We start from the raw sequence: 15,047 nt of genomic DNA, 5'->3' as shown, positions 1-15,047 counted from the left end.
GGTGCTTCCACACTTTGATTTTATTAGTTTTTTTGTTGCTTGTTTGTAAAAAGACAGTATAAAAATTCATGTTTTTTTAAACCAACTTTTTGAAGTGGTGTTTTAGTCGCACAATCTTTTTACTTTCAATTTTTTTTTTTTTACGAAAACGCCTTCAAAATGCCACACCGAGAGCATGCTGCCATTTGACAAAAATGCCAAGGGACATAAAAACGCCAGGAAACTGCCCTAAAATGCCACTACAAAAAATTGCAGGGTTTGTAGGGCATTTTTTTTTTAACTTCCTATGGGCAAACATGTAACTTTTGGTCAGGGTGGTTTTGCCCCCCCCCCCCCCTCCCCCCCCAAAAAAAAAAAAAAAAATATAAAATAAAATAATTAAAAAGGCAGGTAAAAATGATTTCTGAAAAAAACACAAAAAAACTATGGGGGAGATTTATCAAAAATGGTGCAAAGGAAAACTGGCTTTGTTGCCCATCGCAACCAATCAGATTGATTCTAAAAAATGAAATGCGGAATGTGATTGGTTGCTTTGGGTACCAAAGACAGTTTTAATAAATGAAACTCCTTTAAATAGCCCTATTTAAGCTCTCATCATTTATCTATTATGTATCTTTCATATCAATCTATTATCTATATAATCTATCATTAATCTAATTTCTATTAAGCTATTATACTTCTATATATTATCTATCTAATATCTATCTCTCTCTTCTTTATCTATCTCATATCTATTTGTCTCGTCAATCTCTAATCTACCTCATATCTCTCTGTAATCTATCTAATATCTATCTCTTCTTTATCTATTATCTATCCCATATCTATCTATCTGATTTCTATTTAACATCAATCCCTCTCTTCTATCTAATATCTATCTATAATATATCTGTCTATTATCTATCTCACATCTGTCATTAGTCTCTAGTCTATCTCATATCTCTCTGTAATCTATCTACCCCTCTCTTCTATTATCCATCTATCTATTATCCCTCCATATTATCCATCCATCTAATATCTATCTATCATCCATCTATCTATTATCCCTCCATATTATCCATCTATCTATTATCCCTCCATATTATCCATCTATCTCATATCTATCTATCTATATCTATTATCCCTCCATATTATCCATCTATCTATTATTCCTCCATATTATCCATCCATCTATTATCCATCTATCTATTATCTATCTATCTATCCTTAGATTATCTCTCTCTATGTTTGTAACCAGAAATTAAATGAGTAAATATTATCATTTTGAATACACTGCTATAATGTCATCCCAATTATAACAGCGCCAAATTTTCTTTCCTATTTGCCCTCAATCTTCGTTAAGTTCCAAAACTCCCAATTTACTCATGGTAACTTTCGAGGTCATTTTATTCTTTACTTTGTGGATAATTACATCATTTCTAAAAGAATCACAGTCAACCAATCAACTACCGTTGACTTAATGATAAAAAAAAATATATATGAACATCTTAAAAGCATAAAAGTCAATGCAAGTAGCACTGCTGCCCCTTGGCTCATGAATCTGTGGAGAATCAACTATTCACTTGAAATTAAATTTGCTAAAAAAAAAAATTGGGCACTTTTTTTTTTTCTTTTTGCCTTGCCTGGTGGAAACAGGGGGTTTACAGAAGGAATTTTCCACAGAATGTTTTGCATAAAAAAAAAAAAAAAATGCAGCACATGATGAGAAATAGTGCCAGCCATGTACACTCTTGTATGCCATGAGGATTCATTCCTCCTCGATGATACTGCACAATGGCTACAAGCAGCAGGAAAGCTCCTGCAGCAAAGTAAAGAAATGAATCCCCGGCTGTGGCGTTCTAGACACGAGGCTGCCCTCACAGAACACACATTGGTTCTATGCAACAATGATTCTAGGGGAGAGCGGCCTCATCACAGACACAAGGTGGAGCGCGGATCACTCCGCCGTCTCTGCTTGGGAGTCCATTTTAGGTCTACCGAAACCAGGACAATCCCCGGATGTAACTGTCATGGCCGCCAACGGTGACTCGGGCAGCATATGAAGGGGGGAAAAATGCAAGGTAATTTCAATTTCAGCCTGGGCGCGGGCGCCGCACCGGGGCATTGGGAGACGGCACTTGCTCGAGGGACAGGGCGGGATTTTTGCCTCAGCGGGTGAGGTGGAAAGTTCGGTTGACTTTGTAATAGTGGACGTGGGCGGAGGGGGGGAATGTCGGGCGGAGGGGGAACGGTTAAGTAGTGCCCGCTTAAAGTTAGCAAAAGTTGAGAAACTTAGCGGCGGCGGGAGGGGATACGGGGAGGGTAGAGGGGGGACCCCGAGCGCTGCCCGCATGGCTGACGCCCCATGAAATGGCCGCACTCTTTTCTGTGTGATCAGTCACATGAGCAGGGGTTGCAGTGTCCCTCCGCCTTGCCTGGCTGCTGCTCCCCACTGCTTCTCCTCTTACACTTCCCTTCTCTAATCCTTCTCTCCTTCTTCTGCTGAACCCAGTCTTTTCACAATGGCTGCTTTCTGTTGCTTCTAACCCCACTTGCATGCATGGGTTGTGTTTTGGTGGTAGTCTCCCCCATGCATTGCACAATGTAAGTGCACCCCCCTCCCCCCTGCAGCCATTATTTGCTATAGCAATTTTTAACCATAAAGATGTAATTATATGTCATTTGTGTAAACTGTATGAAGGTTTTAGACATTCCAGTGCAGCAATGGCTGCTGTGCTGTAGTTGTCATTCTGAAAATATTTCCTGTCAAATAGTTGCTTTGCAACCTATTGAGTCATATTGGGTTGTGGGGCGCCTTTTCTTGAACCCCTCCGCCCCCCCATAGCTAAAGTCGAGAATAATGGATGCCATAGACAGTGATTGCTTTAAAATTGCATTACATCATGCTTTCCCTTGGTTTCCGGGCCCCCGTTAGAAAATTGAGTTGGGAAGGGGGCGTCCCCTGCATTACATGTAGTGGGGTGTCTTACAGTGACACCCCATTCGAAGGTTGAGTAGGGGGCGTCCCCTGCATTACATGTAGTGGGGTGTCTTACAGTGCCCCCCATTAGAAGGTTGGGTAGGGGGCGTCCCCTGCATTACATGTAGTGGGGTGTCTTACAGTGCCCCCCATTAGAAGGTTGGGTAGGGGGCGTCCCCTGCATTACATGTAGTGGGGTGTCTTACAGTGCCCCCCATTAGAAGGTTGGGTAGGGGGCGTCCCCTGCATTACATGTAGTGGGGTGTCTTACAGTGCCCCCCATTAGAAGGTTGGGAAAGGGGACATCCACTGCATTGCATGAAGGGGGAATGGAGTCTTATAGTACTCCCCATTAAAAGGTTGAGTTGGGAAGGGGGCGTCTCCTGCATTATCTGAAGGGGGAAGGGAGTCTTACAGTGCCACCTCCCCATTAGAAGGTAAAGTTGGGTAGGGGGCGTCCCCTGTATTATATGAAGTGGGGTTTCTTACAGTGCCCCGATAAGAAGGTTGAGTTGGGAAGGGGGCATCCCCTGCAAAGGGTGAAAGGAGTCTTAGTCACCCCCCCATTAGAAGGTTGAGTTGGGAAGTGGGGGCTCCCCTGCATTACGTGAAGTGTGGAGTCTTACATTACCCCCCATTCGAAGGTTGAGGGAAGGGGAGTCACGTGCATTACATGAAGAGGTTATCTAATGGCTTGCAAGATGAAGAACATACACTGAAGCCTCCCTTGTATCAACACCAGATTTTTTGTTTTGCCCTATATTATGTATAACGGCCATCTTCCCCGAGAAGAACACTGTACGATGCAGTTTTGGGTGGCCTCTCGAGGTTCACTGTATCTCTTTGTTGTGACAAAAGTGTGTGTGTGTGTGTGTGTGTGTGTGTGTATATATGTAATATATATATTATTTTAAATTTTTTATTTTTTTTTGTCAATTAACGGGGGTTTAACCGACTTGGGATTCACCTCCCACCCCTGTTTACCGTTGTGCAGAATTTGAGGGGGGTCTCATTTTAGGGAAAGTGAAGGATAAGTCACCCATTGACCTCCATGGCCAGTGTAGGTTATTGGGAGTGTTGATGTGCAGGAAGTGGATCTAGGGTTCGGGGTGGGCTTACAAGGGTGTCACCCCCTTCCCCCATTGGCCTAAAGGGTACAGCATTTATTAAAACCATTGAACACCTGTTAAGTGAAATGGCTCAGAGGAATTACCATTTGCTTCTTCTTGCATTTGTGTCAGTGTACAAAGTGCACTTTATCTAGAACTGGCCAGGGTTTAGTGCAATAGTAGAGTCGTCTATTAATGAGCAGGCATTTTCTGTTTCTTCTGCACGGATGACATTTCCTACTTTGCAGCTTTTGCTTTGAAAAATTAACCTGTTAGTGCAGCAGCAGCAGTCGTCGTCGGCAGAAGTCTCCTTTTCATTAGCAAAGTTTACAGCAAACTACTGGGTCTTTCAGCTTAGTATGTCAGCTAGTAATGGGTCTTACATCCCGCACCCCCGTCATACATACGTGTCCAGAGCGCCTCCATTTTGCCAAAAATGAATAATAGAGTACGGTAATATAATATGATTGGCTATGCTCAACGGGTCTCAAAATGATTTCTTGGTGACCCATCCCTCCCCCCCCACGTACATCTGTTTTCATCTATATGACCTTATTCCCCAAGTCCTTAGCTTCTATAGTTGGCTTTAGTAGATTCCCTTACAGACACTGAACATGCAGTGCAAGTCTTTGTACACTTAGCATTTATTTTTGGTCAAGGATGAGGTGTGATTTGAATTGGAGTTGGTCGTAGTCAAGTCAATGGCATGACATTGTTATCAAAGTCATTTCTTCGTAACCACTCAATGGATGCTTTCTATAGGATTAGTAAGCTGTTCAGAAACCCCTACATTAGTAACCTAAGGAAGGGGGGTATGAGGGATTCTATACATGATGGACTATGAAACATAAACTATATAGTAAAAGGTTGTATGATAATATAAAATGCCTAAGTATGACATTAATAGACGATTGTAGGTGAGACTGCGGTGGGGCTTGCCCATTGTTGGGTCAGGTCTGGTATAATGCCATATACACACAGTCAGTATTTTGCATTAGTAGTTGTACCTGACATAGCTAGGACTTGGCGGGATGTCTGATGGTGCAAGGCTAACACTAGTTTTAAAAAAAATAAGTGTAAAACAATAAATACATAAATCAAAAAGATCTGTTTTCCCTTGCTAACACTGACGGCATGTGGTTACATTCCCTCACAAGACTCCGTCACAGTGCACTTGAACATAGTAATCAGGAAACATACAATGTATAATAACACCGCTCCTTTAATCATAGCCTTTGATGCCTGAAAGGTACTCTGATGATGTCACTACGGGCACTTTTTATTAGATTTTTTTTATAAATGAAGAGCCAATGGATATTGTTTTCTTGCGTTTTTTTTTATATAATACTTACAATGTATGTTTTAGCCAGTTTTACATTTAAGAAACAAAAATGTAAAATAATAAGTAAGAAAGTGATCAAAAGTTTTTCTAACTTTATTGACGCCTATCTCGGTCTCCATAGCATCATTTTCCCTTAGCCCACTCTCACACGGTCAGTATTTTGCATCAGTAATTGTAAGCCGAAACCGAGAGCGGAACTTGCAGAGAAAAAGTATAATGGAAAGATTTGTGCGTTCACAAAAACTGACGAAAAATACTGACGAGTATAAAAGTCAGTCAAGAAAGTTATGCAGTGCAGGTTGAGGGTAGCTGTCGATGAAGTAAGAAAAATGTATAGAATTTAGATTTTTTAGATTTGTTTTTACATGTTTTTTTTCTTGCATATAAAACAATACAAAACACACATTGCAAGTATAATAATAAAGCAACTAAACAATATTCATTGGCTCTTGATATATAAGAAAAAAAAAAAAAAGACTTTGTTCATAGTGACATCATCATAGTAACTCCCAGGCAGCATAGAAGTGGTGTTATACATTGTACGTTTCCTGCTTGGGCCGAGTTCGCATCACTGCTATATTTTTCCATTGTTCTGCTTTGTTAGAGGAGCAGAACCACAGACGTGTTGGATATAGGAACAGAACTGACCCGAACAGATACCATTGACTACAATGGAGTCCAGTCAGTTTCCATTCAGATTTTTTTTTACCAGACTAAAAAGCCCTTCATGCAGGACTCTTTCATCTGATCTTTTTGACGGAATCTGCCCCGAGCGGAGCCTTCAACATGGATGTGAACTTGCCCTATGTTCAGTTGACTGTCGTGTAGGGGGTGTATACCACATGCTTTGGTTTATAAATAGCAAAATGGGTATTTTTTTAAATCCCATTTATGTGTTTTATTTAAAAAAAAATAATAATTTAAACCTTGCCTTAGACATCCCGCACAGTCTAGCTATGCCAGCTAGTGTTATAGTTTACTTGCAAATTAGTGACCTTCAAGATGCTTTGCACGTCGGTGCTGGGTGTTGTTGGCTTTGCTGGGGGGCACCCGCGTTTCTCACTGCTAAGATTTGCTTGTCGATCCAAGTGGTTTCTTGGATGTTTCATTTTGCAATATGTATCCCAGTATCTCTTGTCATCCCATGACAAATGCTTTGGCTTTCTTTTTTTTGTTTTTTTATTATTATGTTAGGAAATGATAATGCCTTTTCTTATTTTCTACGTTGCTGGTTTATTATAATTTTTTTTATTATATGAAGAACTTGTTTCAGTGAAGTTGGGCCGGTCTACCACTGCTTGTTAATGTTTCTGTCTTAGGTTATTTTTTGAATTGGCCTAAGCTTTAAATGATCAATGCAAGCTTTTGAAGTCGTCAGTAAATTTAATAACAATTGCGGGGGCGAGGGTGGGGACATCCTCCTTTATAAATATGTTTAAAGTGTTAATGTCTTTCTCCCCCAACAGGTTTTCAAATGTAAAATGCGCATCTCATGATTCATTTGTGCTTTACTGAAAGCATGTCAGTTTTTGCTGGATACTAATTCCGTCTTTGCACAGGATTGAGTTGAAAATGTAGATTGTATTTAATCTGTAAACACAGTTTAAAGAAAAACAATAAGTCAGTGATTATTAATTTTATGATTTTGCAATTCTATTCATTTAGTCTTCTCTTTTATGTCACACATACATTTTGATTATATATATATATATATATATATATATTTTTTTTCAGTGTATTTTGCTCTTCCATTCATTATTTTTTCACAATCTTCGTTATCGGACAATCGTGATTTAGAGTATGAATACATTGCTGTAATTGTTATAGATATAAATCATCGCTTTACAAAATGCACCTAAGCTAATTGAGTGGATGGAGGAGAGATTCATGTCGCTGTACCACCAGTAATCATTGAAACTTCTGCTTAAGTGTTGATGGATAAAGACTAATTTCCTTAGGCTGTATAGTTAAAATATTCTCGAAAATATGTCAGCTGTAAGACATTGCTTAGTGTGGGCCCAATAGCTATAAACATTGTAATATCATTCAACTTGGTTAATTAGTCAACTTTGTCACTTAATTGATCTTCGTGTTTTGTTTCTTTCCCTATGTAGGTTCTCCATCCTTAGAAGAAGTATAACTGGAGATTTATGAAGAGCATAATGTTTTCTTAGGTAAGTGATGTTTGACTGTACAATTTATATTTTTAGATTATTTTTTTTTTTTCTCCAAACCTTTTTTCTTATACGTTTTCTATGATTATTTATTTTACTGTTTTATACCTATTGAGTATAGTAACTTTATTTTAAATTGTATTTTATTACTGTATGTTAATATAGTATGGTATGATACTTTTTATATTATTGTTTTAATTTCATTTTTTTTTCTTAATTTGCAAGGGTGAATTGGAATCAAGGCTTCACATCACATCCAACCTTCTTAAAAAAAAAAAAAAAAATCTGCCTTTTTATAATGAGATCACCAAATAAAGACTTTTTTGGTGACGTGGAAGGAACTTCATCTTCAAAAGATGCTATATGGGACTTCAGCGGAGGCGCTTTTGCTACTGGGGAACCAAACACTCTGTCCTCATCGTTTTCACTAAATGAAAGGATCATGCATGGAATAGAGGAAAACACAGAGGCCTCAATAAATCTGTCACAGGAAGATGTTGCTCTAAGCGACATGGTTGAGACGGCCTCCAAGTCGCCATGCAAGAAACAGACAGCCAGAAAATCATTGGCTAAAGGAAATCTAAATGACCTCGGCAGTCTCGATGAGGAAAATGCAGACATTAAAACAGAACCAAACCTAGACGACGATTCTGTCAATACATCTGCAAAGGTCCTTCACTTCTTTTGCCAGAAATGCAAAAACGGAATTCGGTATAGTCCCAACGATCTTCAAAAACACTTTCTTATAAGTCACAACGGAGAGCTGCCACTCTATCCCTGTGAAATGTGTAACGTCACCGCAAATGATTTTCAGGCCTTTAAACAGCATAGAAAAACTCACCGGAGTGCACTGGTAAAATGTGAAATCTGTAACAATGACTATTTATATACCTTGTTGGACTTAACAAAGCATTTCACAGTCAAGCATTGTGTTAATGGGCCGCTTCAACTGTTCAAAATGCAGATTTTCTACTATAGATGTTGGAACGTTTGTTCAACACATTCACAGACACAATGGAATAGAGTACGCTTGTCAAAAATGCAATCACATCAGTTACTCTAAAATAGAGTTTCAGAGACATCTTCAGGGACACAGTACCATGTTACCATTTAGCTGTCAGTACTGCAGTTACAGTGCTATGCGGAAAGACTTTATAGTGAAACACATTTTAGCAAGGCACAGAGAACAGATTCACACAAGAGACGATATTGTACACGACAGTTCTAAGGCACAGATGGCCCAGCCAAATGCCGGAGTGAAGCTGGTCTTAAAGAAATATCAGCATGAAAGTCAGGATAATTCACCCTGGAGGCACGAAGGCAACAACCCCGTCCAGGATAAGATTGGAGACAGCAACGATAACACTAGCGGGTTTCACCATAAATTCTTAGAGAAAAACCAACTTCCAAAAGACTTTCCAAGATATAACACTGCATCGGAGCAAACTGTAAATGATGGACTGTCTTCTGTGACCACAATCAAGTGTAACAAAGACGATGCAAGCACTCAGGGTAACATGGGTCTCTTACAAAATGCCGTCCATGGCCCAACTGTACTGATGGTGAAGAACAATAAAATTACAGTGCCAGCAAATTACACTGCAACCTTTGTGGGCTACAAGATGGTCAACGGGAAACAAAACCTCGTTATTAAATTATTGCCGACAAATAAGCAGGCAACAAATACTACCCAACCGTCACCATCACCTCAGTCATCAAACAGTTTGCCGCGTTTCTCTCAGGGCTCTATGCATGGATCATATGGGTCACCTAACACTAATCGGTCAGTGCCATCGTATAAACCACCATCAGTTCCGGCTTCTACACCTGCGGCTCCAGCAGACAGACAACCTGGGACATTACGAAACTTAACAACGGCACTTGGTTCTCTGATGGCGAGGAAAAACGAATCGATGTCTAAGCTAGCTACTTCAGCTAGCAGGCAACATTATAATGAACCAATACATAAAAATGTAAATACTGTCAATAAAAAGAATGCGCCCTCTGCTTCTGATTTTGTGCAGAAGATTAAAGAAGAGCCGGGTGAATACAACATAAACGAGCAGCAGTTTTTCGACAATGATCACACGTATGAATCATCCAGCGATAGAATAAACCCATCTACTGGATCATCTCGCCTAACCATAGACCCAACTACTGGTTTCTTAGTCAGACCCCAGCAGAATGACGCCAGTGGGCCAAAACCTAAGATCTTTTACGGCAACAAAAACTTTAATAACACAATGTTGCGTCCTTCAGCACCAAGTGGTCTTGGGAATTTCTCTGGAACAAGTCCCAACTATATTTCTAAAAATGACTTTTTACTAAGAAATGCTCAAATGAACGTCAGAATGCCAAGGTTAGCAGAGATGAATAAGCCTGAAAATGTATCCTTCATGCCAAGAATTACATCAGTATTCTCTTTACAAAATCGTCCATCGGACCCAAAACCGGTTGCAAAAAATACTTACCTACACAACATGCTGCAGGACAATAAAAGGTTAAATGATAAATTTGGCATGGCTAACTCCCAAAGCCCACATCCTGTCAGTAATGCCTTTGCTTTTCCAAAGCAACCGCTGTCAAGCTCGGTACAACCCTTGTCGACCCCTATTGCAAAATTTGACAGCCATCTACAAAATGGTAATTCACCTTCAGCTGTATTTTTAAAACAGGAACCAGTATCTCCCGGATGCAGTATTAAACCTACTCACCCCTCAAGAGTAAGTGAGCTTCTGAAAACGCACTCTGATGCAATAGTTAACCAGCAACTGGCAAAAGACAAAATGAGCTGTGTGGCAAAACCTTCAAGCGGTCCAACACCTTTACAGCTATATCATAATCCACAACTTTCTGGAATGTCACAAGGAAACCCTATCTTGTATCCTTCAGGTTCTAATAGGTTTGTGCTGCCGATCGTACCAACCAGCCAATCTGGCTTAAAAATTATTTCAAGTCAGACAAATGCGTCCAGCTCTGCAACATTTTCTGCTAGCAACAGATTTAATGCTCCAGTCATGGTCAATACAAAACCTGGCATGGTATTAACCATCGCCAATGGACCTTTTGGTACCATACGAAATGTGACCAACGGAAGCCAGCAGGTGATTGGTACAGTGAACAATTTAGGCAAAATGGCCCTTCCTAGATTACCACGCCCTACTGTACCCCATCTTTTTAAACCAAATGTGAGCACTTCTTCAAATATTCCTGCTAATATTGTTTCTGGTTCGGCTGTAGGAGGTAAGCTTCCAATAAACTTAAATGTCCTTCAGTATTGTTTAAATTCAGATGGTTCGAGAACACAAGCTGGGAGTTTAGATGCGAATAAACAGCCTGACTCACTCCAGAAACAGCCAGTGTATGCCATCTTACCCGATGGAAAACAAGCAGTACTTTTGAATTATGTTTTACCAAAAACTGTGTCTACAAATACCCAGAAAGCTGTTCAACTGAACCGAACCAACCAGAAACTCCTACCAAAGAAACCTGATGACATGCAGCAACCTGCTGTTTTGAAGAGAAGAAGTGAACTAAGTCTTACTCCGTCGGCATCAGTTAAGGAGGAGGACATCAGTGCCCTTGATGGATATGGGGGTAGTGGATCTACAAACAAATTGAGCAATTCAGATTCTTTGCAGAATAAGCAAGCAGAAAGAAATCCTTGCCTGAGATCTAGTTCTAGTGCTCCTCAAACAGAAGAACCTTTATCAAACGATGATTCACTTTCACAACCTTCTTCATCAGGTGTTTCAAAGGTACCTAAAGTGAAATGTAAGCAAAGTAACGTGAATCTATCAAACTTTAAAAATAAGAATTGTAAACGAAGGATATCAGATGCTGGCAGCTATGAAGCCGACTTTGAGTTTAAGACGAAGAAAAGAGTGGTTGATGTCTTGGTGGATGTACCACGAAAGCAAATGCTTCATAGAAAATGTAAGGCAAAGTCTTATGCAAGTGAAGTGGAAGTGGAGAGTCTTCCAGAGGATCTGACACCAACACCTCCTAAGGAAGTTGTAAGGACATTGAGACTTTATCCTGTCAGCCCTAATCAACCTATAAAGTATCCACGAAGGGATCAGCCAGTTGTCGTGTTGAACCATCCAGATACCGATGTTCCCGAAGTTGTTAACTTGATGAGAACCATCTCAAAATTCAATGGACATGTTCTAAAAGTGTCACTTTCCAAAAGAACACTTGAAGCCCTTTTAGAGTCAAGGCTGTTGAATTGTGCTGATGGACTAACTGGAAGACGTCATCGGCGGGCAAAACCCTGTGAGCCCTGTAAAAGAGAGATTTGTTCTTAAGTTAACCTTAAAGAAAACAAGTAAGAACAATTACAAAATTGTGAAAAATACACCTCCGAACAGGCTTCAAGCAAAATTCAACTGCTGGTTTTGCGGTCGAATATTCGACAATCAGGATGAATGGGTTGGACACGGCCAAAGACATCTAATGGAAGCCACAAAAGATTGGAACACCTTGTTTTAGCAGTTTTAAACTTGACTTTAAGACTACCGTTGTGGTTTCTTTCCTTTTTCTATAACTCAATGAACATTGATGTGTCCCACACTCAATATTTTCAGCTCGAGAATCCAGTCCGATATGTTGCTGTTCAACATGTACTGCACACATGCAGTCCTCCCCCCCCCCCCCCCCCATTTCTGCTTTGGAAGTTTTTCCCTGTTTTTGTAATTCCCCCCCCCCCCCCGCCCATTTTTTTTATGACACTTAAAATGTATGCTCTGTGAATTGTACAGTAAACAACAGATTTTCAGTCTTTTTGGCATGTGTAGTATTGAGTAACTGGAAACGACAAGGGCGAGTGTTTTAAGTATGTGGTTGATAAATCCAATGTTTGTAGATCCAACGGTGCACAGCTTGTTTACAAAGCCATGTATAAATGTTTGAAATCTGCAGTTGTGGTACATATTCAGGTGTGTACTGTGTACATTCTTACAGCATTGTCTTATAATGTCCAATGTACACGTTTCCTTTTTGAGAAAATTGTATACCAGTACTACCTGGACGGAAAGCCTTGAAAAAGACAAAGCATTCTAATTTTTTTCACGTATACATTTCTTTTTCTTTTTTTTTTTTTTTTTTTTATACAAAATCGGGTAATCTAATGACTTTTTTTTGTTTGTTTTTTTGATCTGTAAATAGAGAAAGCATGATTTGCCAATAAATTGATATGCTTACATTGATAATTTTTCATGGATATTAAAAGTGAACTATTGTGGATGGCTGTATATATGCATCTTGTTATTTTTGCCAACCTATTGTTCAAATGCATTTTTTTTTTTGTTTTTAGTTTGTCTATTAAAAATTATCATGTTTTTAGTCTTAAAAAAATTGCCAGAGTGCTGATTCAGTATTCTGTGTGGTTTATTTTTTTTATTTTTATTGGATTCAGGCGATATTTTGTTTGCAAATATTTTTTATTCTGAAATAGTATTTTCTGACATTGTTAGGCCAATTTTACAGTTCGTTTTTTTTTAGTTTCTAAGTTTGAGTAGAAACAAGCAGATTTCCTCTGCCTAAATCGAGCATTGCTGCCTACTAGGGTGCATTGGGTGACTATATATTTTGCCAAGTTTGAGATTGGATGCCGTGCAGATAATCCGCTGCGTGAAAGAGTGCCAAGCCCCGTTCCGGACAGCAGAGACACTGAGCATTAACATGATTAATAATGCTCTGTGCCTCTCTGTGACCTTTTTACTACAACATCACAGTGACAACTTTATCTCACTGAGATTTTGTAGTAAAAAGATCACAGAGAGGCACGGAGCATTATTAATCATGTTAATGCTCCGAGTCTCTGCTGTCCGGAACGGGGCTTGGCTCTCTTTCACGCAGTGGATTACCCACACGGCATCTGCTCGTGTGAAAGAGCCCTTAGGAAAATCGTATGGGAATAAAGTCTCCTATTCTATGGTCTCATAAATTTGCTAATCAATTGGGAATTTAGGAAAAAGTATTCACTCATTACTATTACCGGGTACTTACACTATTTAATTAGTGAAAATACGAAGACCATGTGTACTGTAATATATTGTCATAATAAAGTTAGTTGAAGTACTGACAAACATGCACATGATGTAACCTTAAAGGGGTTCTCCGAGAATAAGAAAATGAAAATACTTAAATATTACTTTATTATAAATATATTCCCAAATACCTTTCATTAGTTATAATAGCTCATTTTGTCTATAGAGAAATAATATGTCTGCTGTCCTATTAGTACACACAAGACCTGTCCTAATCACACAGCAGGACAAGTTACTTTACGACACTGAGCTAAAGAGCTGCCTCATCCTTCTCTCTGCTCAACACATGATAAGATGTTTAGCTGAATCTCTGTATGAATGGAGTTCATGAGGAGACATGAAGTACAGATAGGACAGACTGTGGTAATGTGTGGCTGTAGTAATGAAGACTGCATTGGCGCTGAAACTATTATCGAGTAATTCGACACAAAATAATCCCCAATGCAAATTTTTAGCATCGAGGATTCGTTTGTGTCATGTGACCATGGAGTGGGAGTGAAGCGCTTGCTATTACTCACCGCTCCGTGGTCATCTGCAATGTCTTTTGACTGCTTGTGTACTCCAATCATGGCAGCGTCTCCCTCTCGCCTTCAAGTACAATGTTCCGGAGAGCAAGCAGTTACACATACACCTAGGCTGTAGTCCGCATTAGAAACTGCATCTCAGAGCCAGTCTATCAGGTGGCCAGTGACACCAGCTCAGTGTTCCTCCTCCATTGCTGCCCGTGCCCGAGATGAAGAGCAGAAAACGTGCCCTGCCACAGCCAGAAGAGGAAAACATGTCTTAGGCTACTTTCACACTAGCGTTCGGGCGGATCCGTTCTGAACGGATCCGCTCATAATAATGCAGACGGAGGCTCCGTTCAGAACGGATCCGTCTGCATTATTTTTAGCATAGAACAGCTAAGTGTGAAAATAGCCTAGTACGGATCCGTCCAGACTTTCAATGTAAAGTCAATGGGGGACGGATCCGCTTGAAGATTGAGCCACATTGTGGCATCTTCAAACGGATCCGTCCCCATTGACTTACATTGAAAGTCTGGACGGATCCGCACGCCTCCGAACGGCCAGGCGGACACCCGAACGCTGCAAGCAGCGTTCAGCTGTCCGCCTGTCCGTGCGGAGGCGAGCGGAGCGGAGGCTGAACGCCGCCAGACTGATGCAGTCTGAGCGGATCCGCCTCCATTCAGACTGCATCAGGGCTGGACGGCTGCGTTCGGGTCCGCTCGTGAGCTCCTTCAAACGGAGCTCACGAGCGGACCAGCGAACGCTAGTGTGAAAGCAGCCTTAGCTTGTCACTGTGGAGTGATCAAGCTGGTAGATGATCATAAGGCGCATTACCACGACCCGGTACAGGATACAATAAAGTTTATTTTGAGACAACGCGTTTCGGGGTCTCGACGGCCCCCTTTATCAA

At 40.3% G+C, this 15,047-nt stretch overlaps 1 protein-coding gene across 1 annotated transcript; it reads left to right on the top strand.

Moving 5' to 3' along the window:
- Nucleotides 1–1,847: 1,847 nt before the first annotated feature.
- Nucleotides 1,848–12,225, top strand: LOC122940138 (zinc finger protein 518A-like). The gene is given in 5 exon segments (XM_044296525.1): nucleotides 1,848–2,057; nucleotides 7,522–7,581; nucleotides 7,807–8,518; nucleotides 8,520–11,852; nucleotides 11,854–12,225. Coding segments are annotated over 3 exon segments (4,191 nt in total). The 5' UTR covers nucleotides 1,848–2,057; nucleotides 7,522–7,581; nucleotides 7,807–7,879; the 3' UTR covers nucleotides 12,073–12,225.
- Nucleotides 12,226–15,047: the final 2,822 nt, after the last annotated feature.

This window comes from Bufo gargarizans, chromosome 6, assembly GCF_014858855.1.
Source record: "Bufo gargarizans isolate SCDJY-AF-19 chromosome 6, ASM1485885v1, whole genome shotgun sequence".
NCBI classification, from domain to species: domain Eukaryota; kingdom Metazoa; phylum Chordata; class Amphibia; order Anura; family Bufonidae; genus Bufo; species Bufo gargarizans.
This window is presented reverse-complemented; position numbering and strand designations above follow the sequence as displayed.